We start from the raw sequence: 22,135 nt of genomic DNA, 5'->3' as shown, positions 1-22,135 counted from the left end.
TTCCACCTCTCTCTAAAATTTACCTTATTTTCCCATCGCGTCGAACTTTTTCCCGCCTTTTTTCTCCTTTTCTCTCTCTCTCTCTCTTTCGCGCAATTAAAGTAATTCGAAACAATCCACAAGGAGCGGAGCAACAATTTTCCCCGGCGATCAGAGGGATCCCGCAATTAAGGTTTCACGATGCACCGAAGCAACGGCCACGATATACCCTGACGGATATTTTTGTTTCCAGGTGAGACCGTGGTGAAACGACACACGTGCTCCAGGGATGCGAGAAATCGCCGCCCCATTAGAGTTCCATCCCGTGAGGCGAGCGTTGCCGAGCGGAGCGTGAAACGAAGCGTATCCACCTCCCTTACCGGAAAACCGTGAGAGGATGCGATTCACGGGAAAGCTCGAGGGATAATAAAATATCGGAATCCTTTCTTAAACCACTTTCTTAAACCCCGCCGCTATGAAGGAGGGAAGAGTAAAATTCTATCGAGGAATCGTCGAATAAATATGAGGAAGGTGAAGATCCTCGGGTTATCACGAACCCCTCTCATCATCGAGAAAAAGAGCACGGTGTTGGACAGGCTCGAAGTACCTTTCATTACCGCGTCTCCTCGATCGTCTTAATCCCGGTTGCCCGATCAATGCGCACCAAGTTGAAACCAAGGGAAGGGTGTGTTAAGCCGTTGGAATTGGACGTCGAGGTAACGATAACCGATCGAACGAGATAGTATCGTGCCTCTTTTGCGCCCCGCCCGACCCGTGAGAATAACCATTTCGAGTCGATCGAGAGAACGAGGTGAATTTTTGTTGTTGGAAAGTGTGTCGAGAGAGTGTGTGCAGCAGCAGCGGCAGCAGTAGTAGTAGTAGTGTGGAAACGGTAAAGACAAAAGCGACACGGTTCGTTCACTTTCGTTTGGATTACCTCATCTTTCGGTCGTATCTTGACCGATTTCCATCCCTTCCACGATGCCGTTCCTTCCATCGTAAAAATATAACGGCTTATGGGGGACGACGGAGGGATAAAGAGCGAGAGGGAAGCCGGCCGCGATATATCTGCACACCATTGGACGGTATAATCTCGTAAAACCGGCACACAAGTGTCCATCTACGTGAGCCGTACGTAAAGCCGTCGACGAGGATCACCGGTTTCTAACCAGGAAACGTGCTACGCCGGCCACTTTCCACGCTTCCAACTGTATTCCACGTGACAGACGAGAGAGGAACGTTTCTTCGAGGAACGATCCCTCGAAGAATATACTCGGTCACGGGCGGTGTTGAACCGTTGGGTGATCTCGTAAACCTATCCTGAACCCTCACCTCGTCGACACTATATTTTTGGATGGATCTTATAATATATACGAAGTGAACACTCTTCTCTGTGATGCTTCGCTTCGTGAACGCTTCTGCCTGTTTCGAGCAATTTTGTCGTATTTATACGTAAAAAGAAAAAAGAAGAAGAAACGAATTAGAGGTATATAATATTTTATAATAACTAGATCTAAAGAAAAGATAGATTCAATTTTGTTTTTAATTTTGTAAAGGAACGAGAGTTTGTAGAAATTTTTACACAATCGTACGCGATTTTTTTAATATATATTGGTCGTATTAAATAGAAAGAAGATTATACTTTTTGGTAATCGGTGATGCGCGAGTGTCACGTTCGTTCTTAATTGTCACGCGTTATCTGAATCACGAGGGATGGATCAAGTGCACGTGAAATCGTCGAGATCGACGTCGAGGAGCAACCCGGCGAAAATGGCGTGCGAGAAGGCGAGCAAGAGGCTCAGGACGATTCTGGTTAAGGCGTCGCGCCTCGGCGTCTCGACGACGGAAGTTGCCAAGTTGGCCAGCGCCAAGAAGCTCATTCCGCAGAGAGATCACGGATGGAAGTTGGCGGTGTTCCTCCTGGTCATGTTCGGCGGCGGAGTGATCGTCGCCTTGGCCTGCACGGCGAGGAAAGGCTGCTCGAAGCTGGAGGAGATCGTGAGTAGCATTTCAAATATATTCTTATTATCGTTATTAATCGATATAAAGTCGATCGATTCCTCGATGGGATTTTTAGAATAGAGCTAATCGGTAGGGGAAGAGATTCTCGAGATTTCGGATAAATTAGAAAGATTCTATACGTCGATTTAAATGATGAGAGTTTTCGAGAGATTTCGAGAGATAGGGGAAATTTTAGTTGGTCGGGTAGAATATTTTTCCAATTAATAAATTTCGTAACCTCGTGCAGACAATTTTGATTTCGCTTAGATTAAAGTTGGCAAATTAGTTTTCTCGCGTTTTGAGCATCTCTTGAAAGAAGAGATTGAATTATCTAAATTGTATGCAGAGGATTTTTTGCTTTTTGCTCTCGTCTCGAAATTAGATTCGATAAATTAGATTTCTGTTCGGTGTTTATTTATGAAATTTAGATAAAATTTCCTTTGATCGAGGATGTTGTTTTTAACCGATAGGTGTCAAGATTCTCGTGTAGAGAATTAATAGGGAAACATTTATACGAAGATTATATAGACAGAGAATATTTGGAATTGTAGGTAGGTGGAGAATGATAGGATAATTCCAGCATATAAAAATGTTTAAAAAGTGTATCGGATTCAAATATTTATCCCATTCTGACCTTGTTTGCCAGTTAAAATTGTTTTTTGCTGTTCCAATAATATCCGCTCCGAAGCGTGCTTGCGTAATTAATTCCATTCAAATATTTACCAGACACAATTTCATATCTTATGCACGATCCTGATGAATATTTGCCGATACTCTTATGATATTTCACGAATTATTTTATATTCCGCTCCGCTCCGCTCGATAAGAGCAACGCGGTTTATAAAAAATTTCGACCGATAATTTTCAGTAACTGCAAAATAACTTTGGAATATTTTCACATCTCCCTCTCCCCTCCCCTCTTCTCTTTCTCCCTCTCCTTCTCTCTTCTCTCTCTCTCCCTCCACGTAAAATATTGTTCCACGTTCCACAATCATCGTTCGATGAAATTAATATCGATTCATTAAAAGCATTTAGCGAATGGTTAAAAAACGGACTGGTTATTTACGAAATTTGCAAAAAAAACGTTTCCTTTTTCTCTCGGATTAAATCATACGTCTTCTCCATTCCTTCCCATTTCCTTCCTCCATATCGAGAGACCTTCGAACGAGTGCAAGACTTACGAGATTGTAATTGAACTCTGTATTTAAATCCTTTTGTTGCGAGGCAACGTTATACATACTGATGAGGCGAATTAGACGCGTACACGGTTACACGAATGCTCTCGTAAAAGGGGGAAAAGTTGGCGTGGGTAAGCGGAGGTAAAAGCTCGATGGTCGTGGGGAACGCGCGTACCCGTCTACAAAGAGATTTGAAATGGCCTTCGATCATCTGCATTCATAAATCCTTGTACACGGCCCGAAAGAATCCTTTGTCACGCAACACAAGAGAGGGACGCATTCTCCGCCATTCTTTCTGGGAAGAAAGAAATGAAACGTTCGTGCATCGTTCCAAACTTGTGGAACGAATTTTTCCTCGGGTTTCCGTGGGGAGAGCGTTTCGCATTTTTGAATAGATACCGAGAACAAAATAATCATAACCACAAATCTACTTTGGCTATACCCAATCCACGTGAATTATATTTTTAAGAATGATTTGAGAGACGAATCGTTTCTCCCAAAAATTTATTCTTCGATATCGATATATAATAACGATAATTCCAGTTGAGAAAAAAATTAAGAATCGTTGGATAATTGTATCGATTGGAGAGCTTAAAGCTCGAATATTTCCCCCCAAAAAAAAGAAAGATTTTTCATCCTCTCAGAATAACTCCGGTCTGGCCATTATCGTTCAATACTACTTGGCCACCACTCGTGTCGGCAGAGCTCAACTCCGAGAGGAAAGGGGGATAGGATTAAACGCGATCCATCGCGCGACAACTCATTGGTTTTTCGCCCCTCGTCGTGGCGAAACCGACAAACTTTCCAAACTTTCGTCCGTCCGACGAATCCACGAAAGACGATACACGGCGGTGCATGCGCGAGATATCGACTACCGTGGCCCGTGCCAAGAGAGACAGAGAGAGAGAGAGAGAGAAAGGAAAAGGGCGAGAAAGTAAAGAACGAGTTGCGGGAAGGATAGAGAGAAAGGGCACATCGCGTGTGCAAGAAGCTAGCTAGAAGGAGGAGGATGATAGGGGAGAGTAAAGGGGCGAGAGGACGGTGTTAACGATGTTTCGTGTAGAGAGGAGACCGGGCGCTGAAATTACAGATCAAGGGGTTTCTAAACAATTACGCTGTCGGCGGGAGGTCAGGGCGAGCAGCACGAGGTTAGAGGTTACGGCTCGCAGGAGCCGAGGCTTGCGGCCTGCGGCTGGTTGCGGACGAGGGTCGAGGCTAACAGGAAGTGCTCTCTCACCGCCGGCCAATGGTCGGGGTGGCTACATCGGCGACTGGCCGGAGAAGCATCAGCACCACTCCTATCCTCTGATATTCCCCGGGGAGCGAAGGCTTCCATTGTCCCTCTGGGCGAACGGAGATAGATAGGTCGAACCGGGAGAATTCTCGTGGGGCGAGGATAAGAGTGGGAAGGTTTAACGGGGCTGGTGGTGGTGGTGGTGGCGGCGGTGGTGATGGGCAGGCCGAGTGTGTGTTGCAGGCCAAGGCAAAGCTTACCCATGGCTATCCACGGGAAAGGGTGTACACACAGTGTTACGGCGAGGATCGATCGGTCGCCGATAACCACAACTTGGAAAGTTCCCTCTCTTTGAATGGGTGGTGAACAGGATTGGTAGCGATTTTCACCGGTACCGGCAACGAAGACGACCCCTCGTGATCATCGGCCTCTCTAACAGGGCTGATTGTCGGTCAGAAACATCGCCCCTCCTTCCCCACCGACGTGGAATTATTCCACGACAAGTGTTGCCGAATCGAAAGGGCTCCTCTTTCTCTCTTGTGCTTTAATCTCCCCTCGCACCATTATCGGTTAGCGTGAGAGCCGGTTCCTTGAACTCGATTCGGGGCCCTTGACGTGGCGCTCCGTCTATGGACGGGCGCACGGAGCAGGAAGCACAGATCCCTTTGATGTTCGGGAGGCAAGCAGATCGGTCTCTGGGCCATTGCTTATATAAAGCTTGTTAACGCTATCTCGGTGCACGGGTGATGGACGTGCATATATATGTATTCGGTTAGAGGAGCCGAGATACGGGACACTGGCGGAGATGGAGCGTGAAATGTAAAGTAGGCCAATCTCTTCCTCTTCCTCCTCCATAGTTGACCATGTTTGCCAAGTACCTTGGGAGAAAGTGACGCGACGCGATGCACTCGAAAACTTGATCTTCGTATTCGCGAAACGAAGAATGCGAGGATCGAGACGAGGGGAGGGGAAGAAAAGAAGGGAAAAGAAGATACGCCGCAAAAGGGCGATGGAGGGAAGAAAGGAGAAGACGAAGGAGCATTATTCGAGAATGGAGATCGAAGTAAAGATTTTGACGTTGAAAATCCACGCCGTCTACGCCGTCAAATCCCATCGCGAGGACGGCATAAATTTCTCCGCCGCGTCGAACCCGATCCTCCCTTTTCATTCCCTCGTCCAGCCTATCTACAGATATCTCCTCGCGATGTCATGACTCGCTTGCGTTCCCGCAACCGTGTCACACCAGAGTGCAGAGAGCAGGACATTTATGATTCCGTTCGTTCCTCATCATGCGTGGAGAACGCGCCCGACTACCGTTCCACGCTCGCGCTTCCTTCCATACACGAGCGCATATACACACCGCACATAGCTGTATACATAAATAGGTGTAGATAGACACGCGAGTCTGCGCTTCGTGTACAGGTACATACAGGGTGTTTCCCGAAATTCCAGTCACGGTTGCTCGATCGCAATAATTTCCAGGAAATCCGAGCCCCGACACAAAATTTCTCTGGCCCGAGGGACGGTAGATGGGTGTATATATTTTTTTAATTGGACCCGGCCGAGCGAAAAATTTGCAACGCGAACGTCCATGGCGGAAACGATACTACGTAAGCGCGTAACTTAAAAAAGTTGGAACGGTTTAATTCTGCGCGAAGGCTTTCACAGGTATACGTTTCCCTAAATAAATCCAATCGTCTCGATTTATTTCCGCGAATTTACACGCGCCACCCGTGATTATGAACCGTTTCCCACGTTCGATTCGTCCACGATTTCGATTCCTGTGGATCTTGAAATCCCGGAATCTCGTATCGGAGGGAGGGGAGGTTCGAAGTTGGGGTGAAAGAAAAATACGAGTCCCTACGAGATCCTGGGTCTGGCAATTGAATCGGTCGATTCCTTTTCCTCTCTGCAATTTATGTTTGTGTTTCGACGTTGAACGACACTCGGCCACGGAGGAAATTCTCCCTGAAGGATACTTGAATTAACTCTTTAAGCGGCGGGAGTGGATATATCCGAGGAAGTTGGTTTTTCATACGATAGATCGAGTGGATATATCCATCACTGTCTTTATTTGTTTGGGGGGACGTGATTGCCCGTTCAAGTGAGATCCTTTCTTTTATTTCCTTGTCGTCCATCTCCACCGCTGATGGAAAGCTTCCTCGACAGCTCTCAACGCGCACTTTCCACTTAACTTCCCATAAGGGACATTAACGAGCTTTCGCGTTCCTCCCGCCCTCTTTCTTTCCTTTTTTATCCCTCGATCAAAATTTTTAAATTAAAATACACAAGACCTCGATTAAATTTAAATCTATATGACGTATATCGCATTCGTATCATCGGTTTCATATTAATTTTTTCTCTTCTTTCTTCTCTTCACTCCCCGCAAAAACGTACACATATAAACAAAAACGTGTTATCTTTTACCATACACACACGGTATATAAATATATCCATGTATTCGTATAATTGATAAATGGCCTCGCTCTCAAAACTCAAAAGCCAGATCAAAATAAAATTACGACGCGTTTTAGGATCCCGTCATATATCAAAATAAAACGTCACCCTCGTGGATATAACGAGCACCCTCCACTAAACGTCACTCGTGAATGCTCATCGAGCGACGAAAAGTCCGCGTTCCCCATGGTTAAGACCATAATGATCAATTACACCGGGAATCAGCGATACGTGTGCGCGCAACGTGTGTGCGTGTGTGTGTGTGTGGAGGTGGAAGCAGCACGACTCGTTAGAGAAGACAGGTGGCATCCACGCTGTCGGGGCGTTGCACGCGAATCAACTGGAAATCACCCGATCCGCGGACAGATTCACACAGGCCAGCACAATTTCGAGGTAACACGAGGGACAGCTGTGTGGTGTGTCCGTCACTGGTGGCGGGAATATGATCCCTCCCTACTGTTCCGTCAGATTTGTCTCTCCGCCTTGTAATTAATTAATGCATCGATTTACTTCGCCGCTTGTCTCTCTCCATCTCTCTCTCTCTCTCTCTCCAACCATCTCGATTGAGATTTAATCACGGGCGGGTTTGAGAAGAAGAAGCTCGATCTCGAGTTGGAAAAATATTCCCCTGTCTCCCTTCGCTCGTCTTCGCGTTGAATATTTCGACCGGTGGAACAAGTCCGTGACAAAGGATGACAAATTATTAAACTTCGTCCGCAGGGATTTATTGGAAGTGGAAATACGAGTAACGCGAAAGATTTAGATCTGCGTGATTAATGAACGCAGATTTCTCGCTTTTGTTTCCCGAGTAGGGGGAAGGAAAGCCTTTTTGTGTATCGTTTTTTTGAAATGTCTGTGCCTATAAATTTACGTCGGAAAAGGAAGATTTTTTTTCTACCATTTACGAGTCGTAACGTTCTATTTATTTATTATTATGCTCGAAGGAATAAGAAAATTCACCCGTGCTCCCGTCGATACGCAGTTTCAATCGATCGAGACGGAAATTCCGTCGAATCGATACTCGAACCGTTTAGAAATTGACGTTCAAACAACAAGAGACGAAACTCGGGTTTGAACACGGGCACAAATCAGTTATAACGTGCATACATTTCGAGCAAGCAATCAGACCTAGCTCGACGTTTGTTTGAGAGCAAACTAATGTGCTTCCCTTGATGTGGGAAGCTCGCGCTACTTGCACGCTTTACGTGGAATTTGTTTATATACACACGTATATATAAAATGTATATCTCTTGAAAAATTGCCTCCACTGATTCCGCTTTCTAATGGGTTTAAGCTGATTAAAATTAATCGGCGAGGGACAGAAACAAACGACGAGCTTCCCCGCGAACACAGCCGCGCCATTAAGAGCAATTTTCCGACTAAACAACGTTCCGACGTTAGACGTTTTACTCGCGCGTGCAATCGGGATAACAGGCAATCGCTCGAGCCGGATTAAATTTTCGCGGTTAATCGAGGACCGGAAACAGAAACACTCGTGCAGAAACACAGAGGGATGGTTACGCAGGATAACGAAGGAAAATTGGGAAAATTGGTCGGAGGTAGGGAGGGGAAATCGCTTTCGAGCGTTGGCAAAAGACCCGTCGAGGCGACCTTGTTTCGTTTTCTGTCACGGTGTCGGGAGAAAGGGCGACGGATACGACGCCTTCCTTCGCGCTGGAAAAACGAATGTAAATGGAACGAGAAGGAACGGTTTCGAACGAGCCACGTCGATCCGATTACCGTTGCGATCTGTGGACGGGTGTCACCGGCCATTAGTGGGGAACTCGAATTTCAAATCCCGTTTCCGTGATTACAGCGCCGGAAACGAGTCCGTGGAAGAGAAAGAAGAAGAGAAAAGAGAGAGAGAGAAAGGAAAAAAGAGAAGGCAAAGTCGAAGAGAGAGCAACGGATCCGTGACAGGTGGTGATTATTCCTCCGGTATCTCCCATCCGTTCCTCGTGGATCTTGGAAAGGTCGAAGCTTTTTGAGCATCAATTCGTTGGAAGAGTTGGCGACATTGCGCGTCACGTGACGGTTATCGCGGTTTGGAATTATCGGAGGAGAGAGGAAAGTTTGGGCGGTTTTATCAAAGCCGGCTGGTAATAAGTCGTTGCGCCGAGAAATCAAAGGGGAGCAATTTCGAAGTTGAATCGAGATGGATATCCATGGATTCGACTCGAGGAGAAGAAGATGATGGCAGGTTTTTCCCGAGTAGAGAGGATTCGGTGGAACTTTCTCCCGGGACTTATGGGGGTCGGCGATTTTATCCGTGACGATTAATCTGTCTTCGACCTTACGACCCCTTTTCCTCCTCTTGGGGGAATATAGAGTGATATTTGACCGAATGGATGTAACTTTAAATCGATGGTAAATCGGTACGAGGGATGATATTAGATATGGATATTAGGATGCACGTGAAACGTTTCTTTTAATCAAATAATTTTCTTTTCTCCTTTTCTTTTTTTTTTTTCTAACTTTTTCGAAGATATTTTACGAAAAATTTATTTCTCAACTCATATCATGATAACTATTGATGAACGGGGCGAAATTTATACAACGGATTATACATACGGTTCGTGAATTTTATAGAAACGATATTTCGTACGCGCCCAATCTAATATAATATAAGATTATGAAAGTTAGGGGATAGGAAATAACATTTTTAACAACCAAGAATAAATATTTATTGCACGAAAAATGGAAGGAGAACGAATACAAAAATCGCGACTCGTACAAATCGTATTCCATTAATTTTACTTTTCATTTTCATTCGTGAATTTATAATTTCGTCTCAAGTGCTAGTAAAACTCGTCGCTCAGACTCGACCTTAACCACCAATCTCCATCAGTCGTTGAAAAAAAAAGAAAAAAAAGAATCTACTACTTTGAAAAACTCAATCTCCATTTCAACGAATCGACCCGGTCTACCAATATTGACGCCCATCCATCGCGCATCGAGTCGGAATCAAAATCCACGCGGGCATTCCCCGCCGTATCGGCCATAATACCACCAATCCTATAGTCGTGGGCGTTAGCAGTATGCAGTGTGCCGCGATAATGTCGAGGTCTGGGTGACATAAAGGCAAAAGGGAGTGAGAGGAGAGCGAGAAGAAGTGGCATAAATAGAAAACGAGGAGATGGAAGGAAGACGGGGAGATAAAGCCGTGAAAAGGAGCAGAGAGGGAGAGAGAGAGAGAGAGGAAGAGCGAAGAGGGTGGCGGTGAAAGAGTGAGCGGAATGAAGGCGGGAGGGAGCCGCCTAGGTTGGTCGGATGGGTCGAATGGGGTGGTGGAGGAGGATGGGCGTTGGATGGGCGCTAGAGCGTAACCTGATATAGCTGCCAGCAAGCTGCCGTAGACCGGTATCGTATCTATCCTTCCACACCCCTCCCTCTCCTCTCTGATCCGGTGTCCCACCTTCGACTTCCATCCTTTCTCTGCCTCTCGCCCCTGCTCCGACTCCTCCAACCTACGCTTGCCAGGAATGCACCGTTACCCAGGAATATTCCCGGCGTAAATGCAGCATCCGTGTTTTCTGTTCCACCAGGAGGCCTCTAGACGATTCTCCCCATCTTTCACCCCTCCCCACTCCTTTTCCCCTCCTTTCCCAGCCCCGCTCCTTTCCCCATTCATTTCCTATTCTTCTTATTCGGATTCGCTCTCGTTCCACGAAACTCGTTCCGGTCCATCGGTGTGTTTCGTTTCCGACGTTACACCGTGCCTTTTTATTCGCCGAACACAGCAGATGTTACATGGAGGGAGGCTGCTCGATATTCGCACGGAGCAATTCTCTCCATTCCTTAAATCGGGCCTAGGAAGCAGAGGAGGCCGGAATCGGATATCGTTTCGCGGCACTGGAATCCTATCTCGTCTCGAATGTATCATTGCTCCCGATTACGAAATTTGAAGGGGGATCGAACCTTTCGATTGCGTAAGATGACGCGGATAAATTTCCCACTCCAAGTGCCAGTGTTTCTCGAAAGCTCGCGGTACACTCGAGATATATACGACGCTCTTTCCGCTCGATATCATCTTTTCGAATCTTCTTCTTTCTCCGTCATTTTGTCCTCCGTCTCTCTCCGTCCTTTTTAAAATTGAGACGCGTGAAATCTTTCTTCCTTCCTTTCTTACTCGCTTAAACGATAAATCGATACTTTTTAAAATTAAGACACGCGTTAAATTTTTCGTTCGTTCCCTTCTTCCTCCCATCCTTCTCTCGCTACTTCCTTAAATCGAAACAGGCGTCCATTCATCCTTCTACCGCCCTTCTTCTCTCGCTACCTCGATACTTCTTCAAATCGAAGCTCACTGAATTTTCATTCAGGGATCCGCGATATCTAAAATTCATTGTTTCCAGGGCAAATCTTCTTAGCTTAGAACAATCCCTTTCATCGTGAAATTACCTTGCCCTCGGCCTTTAATGCGAAACAGAAAAGAAAAAAAAGAACAACGGGTAAAGGGAAGAACTATCCAAGAAGTTTGCCGAGATTAAAATTGATTACATGACTTGCCTTCTCCCCTCCCCTCCCCTTTTCATACCCATCCTTACGCCTCGCGTTACTTCATAATATCACGCTCACGGATATAAAAGGTGAGCAACGAAGGTAGCGAATAAATAGCGAAATAATAAAATAGAGATTGCGTAGATACGCGTTATCGTTATACACAGGCGCCAGTTATGAAATATTCTTAGCTTCATTCACTGTTTCCGGAAATACTCGCGAGGGGTCGAGAGCTATCAGCTCGTTCCCGCCAGAGCTGATGAAAGCTGTTGTGCTCTCACCCACCCCCTTTTGTTCCGCGAGGTTGTTTCGCGAAATTCGCCGCGGAATTCAACGCCGACTCGCGCTCAAAGACAAATGCAACGAATTCAATTACTTCGTTCGCGGTGAATTATTAAACGAGTATTCCGCCACATGTATTCTTAATCAAAGCATCTGTGATTCGTCGCGTGTAAGATTGGCCGCGATCGAAGACGCGCCTCTTTATGAGAGAAATTCGCCGGAAATTGTACGTTTCGGACGAAGATAGAATTTTTACGTATCGGTTCGGAATCGGTTTATTATTTTCAGAGAGAGAGAGAGAGAGAGAAAAGGAAGAAAGAAAAAAAAGAAGAGAAAAGAATTGAAAAGAAATTGTATTTTGCACAGTTTCACGGTTCGATAAATATGAACAGTATGAAAGAGTGAAATTGTATATTTTTAATCACCTTTGTATTGCTCGTTCACTCTTTCGCCTATTGGCTTCTCATAATACGATACAATTTTTATTCACTTGTTGTACAGAAACAATGGAACAATCCTGAAAAACATTTTAAAGTTAAATACCGTTTAAAGTACATCCTATAATTTTTCCAGGAAGCACAATGCGTCCTTTCAACAAAGTTGGCGTCGTTCAAAAGCAATTTTATACCCCTTTCGCGAACGCGACAATGGAAATAATCTTACATCATTAGCGATCGCAGCAACTATCCTATTTACACGGAGCCTATCCAACAATTTCTCACTCACCCGCCCACTCTCCCCCTCTCTGTAAATCAAATTAATTCCCACATCTCGACCACATCAATTGCCACAACAATGTTTCATTCTCGATTTCGTTCGCGCCCTTTGTTCCCCTCCCTGTATTTCCCCCTTTTCCTTTTTCCTCTTCTCTTTTTTCCCCACCCCGGAAACCGAGGCGCTCGATTTGCCCAATCACGCACAGTAACAACCACTCGAACAGGAATTCCTCGTCGATCGGAGGAAGGGGGCGGGATCGGTCGATGGTGCTATTAAGCCCTCGGTAAAGTGCGCCGGTTAATTAGCGCGGCCTCGTCGATACTCGTTATAAACCGTTCTTATCGATATCGCAGCTTTGAAACGACACCATTAGCCCAAGTTGAGCCGCGGGGGCGGGTTTTGTCCTCCGTTTACGAGAACTTGAGAACTCCATTATCCTGGTGAGGCTGCTGCAGGCGGCATTCCCGAAAACCAAGCAACACCATTTGACCGAGATCCAACCGGTGGTGAACCGGGCAGGGAGGGAGGTAAAGTAGAATGCCACGGTTAAACGGCCTTGAACTCTGTTACACCCTACCCCGAAATTCCTGTATCAGAGAATCTCTTTTTACGCGTCTCCGCATTCCCCGACAGTCGTTTCCATATTACGCGGGTAATGCGCTCGAGCGAAATGGAGTAAATAGTTAGGCAACTGGCAAATTGTAGGCTGGGGTGGATATTCGTTGAGCTGATGCTTCGTGCGACGAGTTTATCGCATTATCTCGGCGTGAAGAAGCGTAAGGGAGGAGGAACTGTCTCGCGATTACGAGGAATTGGGAATTGTTTGGATTTGGAATTGAAAGAGAGGATACTTGGTGTTTCTCGTCGAAAGTGTGGCTGGATTAATAAGGAAAGGATCGTTGTGAAAGGAGATTATGCGCAGTGTACAGTGGTAGTTGCTATTTTACGCGTTGATAATGGTAATTACGATAGTTCGAAATTCCGTCGATGCAGGGGTGGTAATATAAAGTTGAAATGGTTGCCGAGAAATCCAAAGAGTAATAAAACTTTGAATCGATGGAATTATCGAAGAGAAGGAGTAGAAAGTTGTTCGTTGTGCTCAATAATGAATGTATCTATAAGAGTAGCGATCGTTTTACAATTTTTAAAAAAAGTTTTGCGTATATAATTCTAATTAAACGTGGAAAATGTTTGCAAGCTTCAGTAACCGTGTTATCGTAATTCAACATCGGATCGTGTTTTACATTTTCTTCGGATAGCATTGTAGCATCGATGGCAAGAAGAAGAAGAAGAAGAAAAAACCGATACTTATGGTACAGAGCGTTAAATATCAGTTTCGCTCGTAGTTTCCTTGAATAATGAAATCACACGGAAAATTAATTCTCCCGTCAGGCGTTTCTGGCGCAGGTTGGCGGCTCGTTAATCGCGGCCGTTATGTTTTCGTCCCATTAAAATTACATCTCCTCGGGAATTTATAACCGAACGAGTATGCCGCCCTGACGAGCGGTCGATTCGCACCGGTGCACCCGAGCCTATCCTTCGCAATCATTAATCACTCCCCTGGAAAATCAAGAATACGACCCAAAAGACGACGCTTCGAAACCCGCCCCTTTCTGTACAAATTTACATCCTTAAATTTCTCAATACCCTCCTTTTCGAGAAAACTTTCAATCTCGAAACCAAGACTTAGACGCTGAAAATTCGCTCTGCTCTCGAAGGTAGATGAGGTAACAAGTATCGTGGATTTTCGCTATTTCTACGAAATCTTCTCGGTTGCCTCGCTGCGAATCATGCGAGATCTTAATCGCGTACGAGCCGCTTAATCCCCGATCCCTGGCTGGTCGAAGAGAGGTGACGCGGGGGAGGTGAAACATCCGATTCCCCGTGTCCGTCCATCGATATTCCTGTAAAAATACGCTTTCGTCGAACGTGGATGGCAGCTCGTCGCTGCTCACCCGTCCATAGGCGATAAAACGAGGAGACGAGCGCGGCGGACAATTTCGTTTTCGCCTGACGAGAGTTCGAAACGAGCCCCCGGTAACAGCATCGGTGCCAGCAGCAGCCAGCATCGAACCGATCTACGTAGGATCTGGCAGCAGCTGGAGCGACGCCCGTGACTGCAGCTGCATCGAGGTCGGCCGTATGGAGGAGAAAGAGGAGAAAACGAGAGGAGAAGCGGAGAGGGAGAGATGAAGAGTGGCAAGGGTGTGAGAGGTGGAAGGTGGAGAGGTGGAGGATGCAGGGTGCGGGAGAAGGGTTCTTGCATCCGGCAGGGTGCAAGTGCTGACGTGAAGCAGCGTGCACGTATTGCAAAATAGAGGCGGAGGACGGCTGATGCGGAGTAAAGGGTGTGTGTATGTGTATGTGTGTGTATGTGTGTACCGATGGAAGAGCACGAAGCTTGGAGGATGCGCCACTCGTGCAAGCTGCCACGTGGACGGGCCGGCCGTTTTAAAGAGTCTTGTATCGAAATTCTTTTTCTTTTTTGGCCTCGACTCGAAGGGATCGTCCGTTTCGATTCATTCTGGATTATGAATTTGTAATTTTTATCGTGCGACCTGGGACGTGTGACCGTCGAGCGGTCGAGGCGTGGGGTATTTGGGATTTCGGTGTGACGCTAAACGGGTGAATATTTAATTGATCGTAGATTATGCATGGATCTTCTATTTTGTATTTGAATTCGTGAGATAGGGGAGTTGCTCACGAATATTTTTCGAACGAAACGATGGACTTTCGATTAGATAGAATTTATAGAAATATCGGTAGAATACTGGTATTTGTATAAAATAAAAATAAATGTTTCTACGTGACAAATAATTTTACTACCGCAAATTAATTTTACCTTTGCCCTTATTCCACTTGCCTGACAAATGGCTGAGTTACATCACATGCCTCACCGGTCTTATTACGAAATACTTTTATACCGCGAATTACTTGACCTCGACTACGAGCGTCTAGTTCTACTTGACTCTGACAAATGGCCGGTCATGTAAGTATGACGATATTATTCTATCTTTTTGACAAATGATGACTCGTATCTATAACTGCGACTATTTCAATCTAAAAAACAATTGACTTATACTTATTATTTGCTTATTGCTTATCATTCGTATCGTCTATTTCAGAGGAGAATAAATTCTCTTTAAGTCAGGAAAATATTGGGAAAAATATTTGAGATTTTTATTATCTTTATTTATCTCTCTTTCCAGATTATCAAAGTTACAACAAAGTATCAATATTGAATTACCGCGCCTCATAACTAGATTTTCTCGCGGCAAACCACCTGCGCGCTGTTTGATGAATGGAACGCGGAGCAGTCTCTCTCTCTCTCTCTCTATCCACGTCATCGTTTCATCAGGGCTTTATTTATTTTTTATACGCGTCCCCCACAGCACGAGATAGGTACCTCGAGTATAGCAAAAGTCGTCGTGCCGTCTTAGGAGAGGCTGTGTTTCCAGGATGAAACTTTAAATTCTTGATGAAAGCGGTCGGAAACGATGTAATAAGAAACTCCCCGAGAAAGAAAAGAAAGCTCGCCCCATCCGCCCCTTCCAATTCCCTCGCCATCCACCTCGCCTCTTGCATAATTCGCGATTTCGCAGGGTTTTGGAAGGGGGTGTTAATTAAACCGGCAATCTGTTCAATCCCTCCCCCCGTTTCTCGAAAGCAACGCAGCTGACGCCGCGACAACGCTCAACTTTCCGTTTCACGTTAAACAAGCGATAACCCGATGAACACCCGCCAGCACCCTTTCACACCTTTCACCGCCGATCCGATGAATTTAAAACGCGGAAAACGCGCTCCTTCCCCAACGAATCCCGCCTAACGAATCTTTCCAACCAACGTTAATTAATTTCTCGGGCCAATATTTATATGCCCCCCTCCCTCCCCTATCTCTATCCCTTTCCCTCGGTTAATTCATGGGGAAAAGTTGAAGGCAATTGTTCGGCGAGTGTTCGAAAGGAGCGTTTCCATCCGACACGAGTTCGAATTCGATCCCATCCCGTGTTGGGTCGATCGATCGATCGGAAAGGAAAGGAACGTTTTAACGCGACGGTTGCCACCAATTAGAAACGAATTTCACGCGTGCACGTCCTCCGCCCGCGTTTCCGAATTTCGCGAGTGCAACGAGCAGAAACGCGGGAAACGATGGACGGGAATTGCAGGCGGAACTGGTTGAACGAACGGTAATTACGCGTGCACGGAGGGCGGTGTCGATTCGAAATCCCCGCGGCCGGGGAACGAGTATTTCGAGGCACGCGTCACCGATCCCGATCAACGGGATACGAGCCACCGACGTTATGAGCGCGATAATTAATTGACTCTCGTCTCGTCGTTGGAGGGAAAGTTGGAAGCGCGGGCGCGGCAACAATGGATCGACAGGAACTTTCATCCGGGAAGTTTGATTCGGGGCGTAGGGAATGATTAGCCCGGCCGAACAACCGCCAATCAATTCTGCAGAGACAGGGGCGATGATCGTGTAATTATCGCCCCTCTTCACGCGACTTTGGAACGTGTAATTTGCATCTGCGATGCGCCATCCACGAATTCTTGTAACGAACAGGGTATTGATTGACAGAATGTTGAAGAGTTATATTTATACTGTTTCGATCTTGAGATACGTTACAGCCTCGGTAAAATTCTCTTTATTGTTATATTTATCGTTTTAAAATATTGCAATTCATTCGAGCTGCCGATTGAAATTGTACGAAACAATTGGCCATTCTCTACTTTAATTTACATCGAAATCGATAATTCGATGCGTATCATATACATTTTACTTTTAAATATCGTTTAAAAAACCTAATTATATTCCAAAATTTAATAAAAAGCAATAATGGCGCATCGATTATTCACAATTCCCTATAGCTCCAACCCGGATATATTGAACCGTATTAAAGACGAATAAAAATTCAAATGAAATAGAATCAAATCAAATGAAAGACCGAATCGCGGCGAGATTGAAATCCTCGAAGAACAAAACCGTGAAAACGTGCATCGACGTGCAACATGGCGCGCGTGAAAAGAAAAAAGATAAAAAAAAGCCAGCGGATAATGAAAAATCGCTGTACGATCGTTACGTATCGTCGCGTCGTTCCTTTCTCATCGAAACTCTCTCATCAACTTCGGAAATCGCCGCGTCAGTGTTTCGCAAGTGGTTGATAACGATCGTGAATGAGACAGACGCGGACAAGCAATAACGCGTGCTTCCGTAATAAACCGCTCGAAAGAGGGTTTGTGCGCGACTCTCGATGGAACAGAAGACAATGAGGAGCGCGGTGGTCAGGGTGCGTGCGTGTCCGTGGCAGGAATCAGCCGGTGGAAAAATATTTTAACGCCACGGGGCGAAATCCTCGTTGATGACAATTCCAGAACGCGCGGGGCTCACCTTTTGCGACGTCCGTTCCTTTTCCAGAGCCGTTCCAGGCCCACGCACGCCCCTGCCCTCGGGCGAAATTTCCGTATTACGCCCACGACGCTATCTCGATATCGTCCCCTTCCATCCTCCTTGCTTTGATCACCGTTCCTCCTGGAAAAGGACGTTGCAACCTTTGTTCTCGTGCTAACGTTCCCTGAAACTAACGTTCTCTGGACTGCGTATCCTCTCCCACACATCGGCTCTCCCACTTTCCACGTTCGAGAGAGGGTGCAAAATCTTGCGACAATCGATCCCCGTTTCGAAACTTGGGAATTAATATTAAAATATGCATCGAAGCGCAGGAGACACGGGACACGGAATTGATTAGCGCGTTCTTATCTCGGGGGTGGGTTTTTTTTGTGTTCTTTTTTTTTTCGCCGTAGCACGGAAGCAATATTCCCGTGTTAGCGGTCCAATATCCGACTGGCCGGCTCGTCGATGGCTTCGCTCGATCAAAAGACACGATGCAACCCTTTGCGCCCCGAGGGATCCCTTTGGAGGGGGTGTAGCATATAAATTGCTCCCCATCGATTCTATGTCAGCGATTGTGCGACGTCGATGCGAGCAACCCGCGCTGTAGTCTTCTCCTCTATGTGTTCGAGGAACAGTGGAAGTGGATAGAGATGGTGGTGGTGGTGGTTTGTTGGGCGGGTGTGTTCCGCAAAACGGGAATTGCGCGTACGATTGTGAGAGAGAAAGAGAGAAAGAGAGTTGAAAGAAGAAGGAGGAGGGAAGTTTGAAAGAGAAACAAAGTTATTTAAAAGGTGTTTCGAATAGAAACGTATTTGTGGTTATTTGTTGGGGAATTTGTACACGTGTATGTAATTTTCTATCGGCTGAATATTTTTTCCTCGATCGAACATTTTTCGGGAACAAGCGTTTCATTCGTGTCGAAAATAGAGGGTATATAATTATACGAACGCGTCCGTTATGTGATAAATTTTAAGTAATAGGAATGAAACTGACACTTATGGAATTCCGGGACGTTTGTATAAAATTATACCACTTCCTGCGAGAACGCTACCCTCTCTAGCTAATGAATAAAGTATGTAGATGTTCAGATAGAAAGATAAAATTACACCGGACACTTTGTACCTTTATTTCGGGATGGTATATATCCACCGTTATATAACGCGAAATTGCATACCCAAATAATTAATTTATTCCCTTATTCATGCAGCGAAATAAAGCCTACAACTCGACCCGCACAATTTCGCATAAATATTCGCGCGTTTCATTAACATTCTTATTTTGTATCAATCGAATAATACGAAATAGTATGCATCAAAAATTTTCGTGAAAAATTTATCGTATGCTCGATCAAAATTCACGGAAATTAAATTAAATTTCGCGAATGAAAAATATAAAAGGGGGTCGCGAAATATTTCTTCGAAGCGTTTTGATCGATGGATAAAGAGCAGCGTGGCCTTGAATATGCTTTTTGTTTCATTCCAATAATGTCTTTAAGCGTTTCGAAGTTATAAAGGTTGAGAAGCGTAGCGTTAAAATACAAAGGTTGGCTCAATGGCCATTCATGTAGGCGGTAACGGTCCGACCTACATTTTTTCCTGAAAGTGCGTGGTGGTTATAAAAAAAAAAAAAAAAGAAAAACGATGATTCAGCGTCTGTCACTGACCAAGCTTGAGCTAGAGTTTGAGATAGATCAATGGAGAGATCGAATTTTGGGACGAATAAGTAGAAGAGATATCTCGCAAAACAAAAGTCGCATCGGTATGAAAAGAAAAGTATTTTAAAGAGAAAGATTTCCCGCTTCTAACGAGATTAAATTCGAGTAATAGTTTCGCGTAACTTTGGAAATACAGCTGTTTAAAGTTACGATAATTTAAATAGGATTTGAAGAGAAGTTTTTTGAAAGAAACAGAGTTTTATTCGTTTTTGATAGTTTCTGTTTTTTTTTATAACAAAATCATGGATATTCCCACAGTTTCTACATATAAAATTTTCTGGATTTTAAAAATTTATGAAACGCGCAATTTAAAAAGTTTTTCTCTCGGTTTCGTTTAAATCGGTTATACGTGAAATTGCTAGTATATTTAAATGCACCAAGTGTGTATTTTGCAACTGTATTATTCAACAAACAGCCGGGTACTTTTATGAAATACCGAGCTGCGTCTCGGTTTTACCCAGTTTTCCTTCTCGTAATTCACTTTCATGCGACTTTCCGTGAAATGTTTGCTTTCACTCGTCCCGTACAAGCACGTGCGCACGTGGTTCCATGAAAATTTGCGTAAATAAACCATGGAATATAATATGCTGAAAACGTTTTTTTGCCAATATTTTTTAAAACAACATCGAGGGATAAACTTTTTGAGGATAACCTAAAGAAAATACACATAGATAAAGTTTTATCCGGTAGACTTGAAAAAATTTCTTGTGAAAATTCGCGTTAAAAAATTATATTTTTCGCATTTTATAACGAAATTTCATTCAAGAATTTCGATCATTCGTTTCATCATACCCATCCAATCGGATAAAGTTGTCTATGCGAAAATATACCGACGACCTTTCGTCTCTTTTCCACGAAATCGTATCAATTCGTCTTCGTTTATTGGCGCGCGCACGTTCACTCCAGAATTTTCCCGAAAAGATTCAGGCATGTGGCCAAAAGTACGGACGTTGTCGTTATCATCGTCATTGGAGCATATGCCGAGCGAAGAAGTCGCGCAACCGGAATACCGCTCTACCAAGCATCTTTTATTCTGGGTAAGCAATATATTTGCTGTACCGTATTTTCTATAAATCTGTTAAATGTACCAAAAAAGGACCGAACGTTCATTTTCGTTTATTCATCACAAATTGATTCATCGATTTTATCCGAAACATCGTCAGAACTTTTATATTTGTCGTGGACTTTAAATATTCGGTATATACCCAATATTACTAAGATATTGGAAAAGAATGGAATATTTCCGGAATAGAGAAAGAGAGGATACGTATTTTCAATGTACGTGAAAGACTGGATGGACGTTTGCAACGTGTATCGAACTCAAAGTTTCAAGATGAGAACGCATAACGAAGTTACAAAAGAGGCAAGGATAAAACTTGATTATTGAACTTGTTATTGGTTTCATCTGTTCGGAACACCTTCGCTGTTTTGCCACTTCTTCTCCTCCCATTCTCCTTATTTCCTTTTTTTTCTTTCTAGTTTTTTTTTTTTTTTTTTTTTTTTAGTACGAACAAAACGAGAAGTTCACGACCCTGTAGCCTATATTACATCGATTCGATGAGAGACCATCGAACTTACTTTGAAACTTGAAATTGCATATTATTGGATTCTACGATATTCCACGATATTTCAAGAAAAATACAATGACCGCATCCAAATTTCACCTTATGCACAGAATACAGCGTGTAATTGCCACTACGATTTTATTATCATTCATTTAATACACATGTATTTCATTGTATATTTTATAAATAAAATATATATTTTATTATATATATATATTTTGTATATTTTTATTTTTATTTATATAAACCTATCCTATCCTATCTATTTATCTTGCTCTGTCCATCCTAGTTTACCTATCCTATTTATCTATCCTGCTCTATCAATCCCAGTTTACCTATCCTATTTATCCTGCTCTATCCATCCAAGTTTACCTATCTATCTATCCTGCTCTATCTCTCCTAATTCACCTATCCTATATATCCCATTAAACCCTCCTAATTCCATACCATATTCCCCATCTGTCCTTTAGAAATAAGTAAAATGTTTAAAAAAAATGATTAAAACATAACATTTTGGCAAGGTAAGTATTTAAAAGGTAAGTATTTTAAAGGTAAGTTTATTTACAAAAATTTTCGAAAATTTAAAGAATTCTGGGCCCGAGAGTTAAATTTTCGGTTTGTTTACAAACATTGGTTTGTTTATTTACATTTTCAATGTTTATTTACATTCTGGGTTTGTTTATTTACATTCTGCAATGTTTATTTACAAAAATTTTCGAAAATTTAAAGAATTCTGGGCCCGAGAGTTAAATTTTCGGTTTGTTTACAAACATTGGTTTGTTTATTTACATTTTCAATGTTTATTTACATTCTGGGTTTGTTTATTTACATTCTGCAATGTTTATTTACAAAAATTTTCGAAAATTTAAAGAATTCTGGGCCCGGGAGTTAAATTTTCGGTTTGTTTACAAACATTGGTTTGTTTATTTACATTTTCAATGTTTATTTACATTCTGGGTTTGTTTATTTACATTCTGCAATGTTTATTTACAAAAATTTTCGAAAATTTAAAGAATTCTGGGCCCGAGAGTTAAATTTTCGGTTTGTTTACAAACATTGGTTTGTTTATTTACATTTTCAATGTTTATTTACATTCTGCGTTTGTTTATTTACATT

At 43.8% G+C, this 22,135-nt stretch overlaps 1 protein-coding gene across 1 annotated transcript; it reads left to right on the top strand.

Moving 5' to 3' along the window:
- The first annotated feature begins 233 nt into the window (after positions 1–233).
- Positions 234–21,231, top strand: LOC107996162 (uncharacterized). Its single transcript, XM_062083952.1, has 2 exons — positions 234–1,977; positions 20,960–21,231. Exons 1-2 carry the CDS (start codon positions 1,693–1,695, stop codon positions 20,990–20,992), a joined length of 318 nt encoding a protein of 105 aa, XP_061939936.1. The 5' UTR covers positions 234–1,692; the 3' UTR covers positions 20,993–21,231.
- Positions 21,232–22,135: the final 904 nt, after the last annotated feature.

The sequence above is a fragment of the Apis cerana genome, linkage group LG13 (genome assembly GCF_029169275.1).
Source record: "Apis cerana isolate GH-2021 linkage group LG13, AcerK_1.0, whole genome shotgun sequence".
NCBI classification, from domain to species: Eukaryota; Metazoa; Arthropoda; class Insecta; order Hymenoptera; family Apidae; genus Apis; species Apis cerana.
This window is presented reverse-complemented; position numbering and strand designations above follow the sequence as displayed.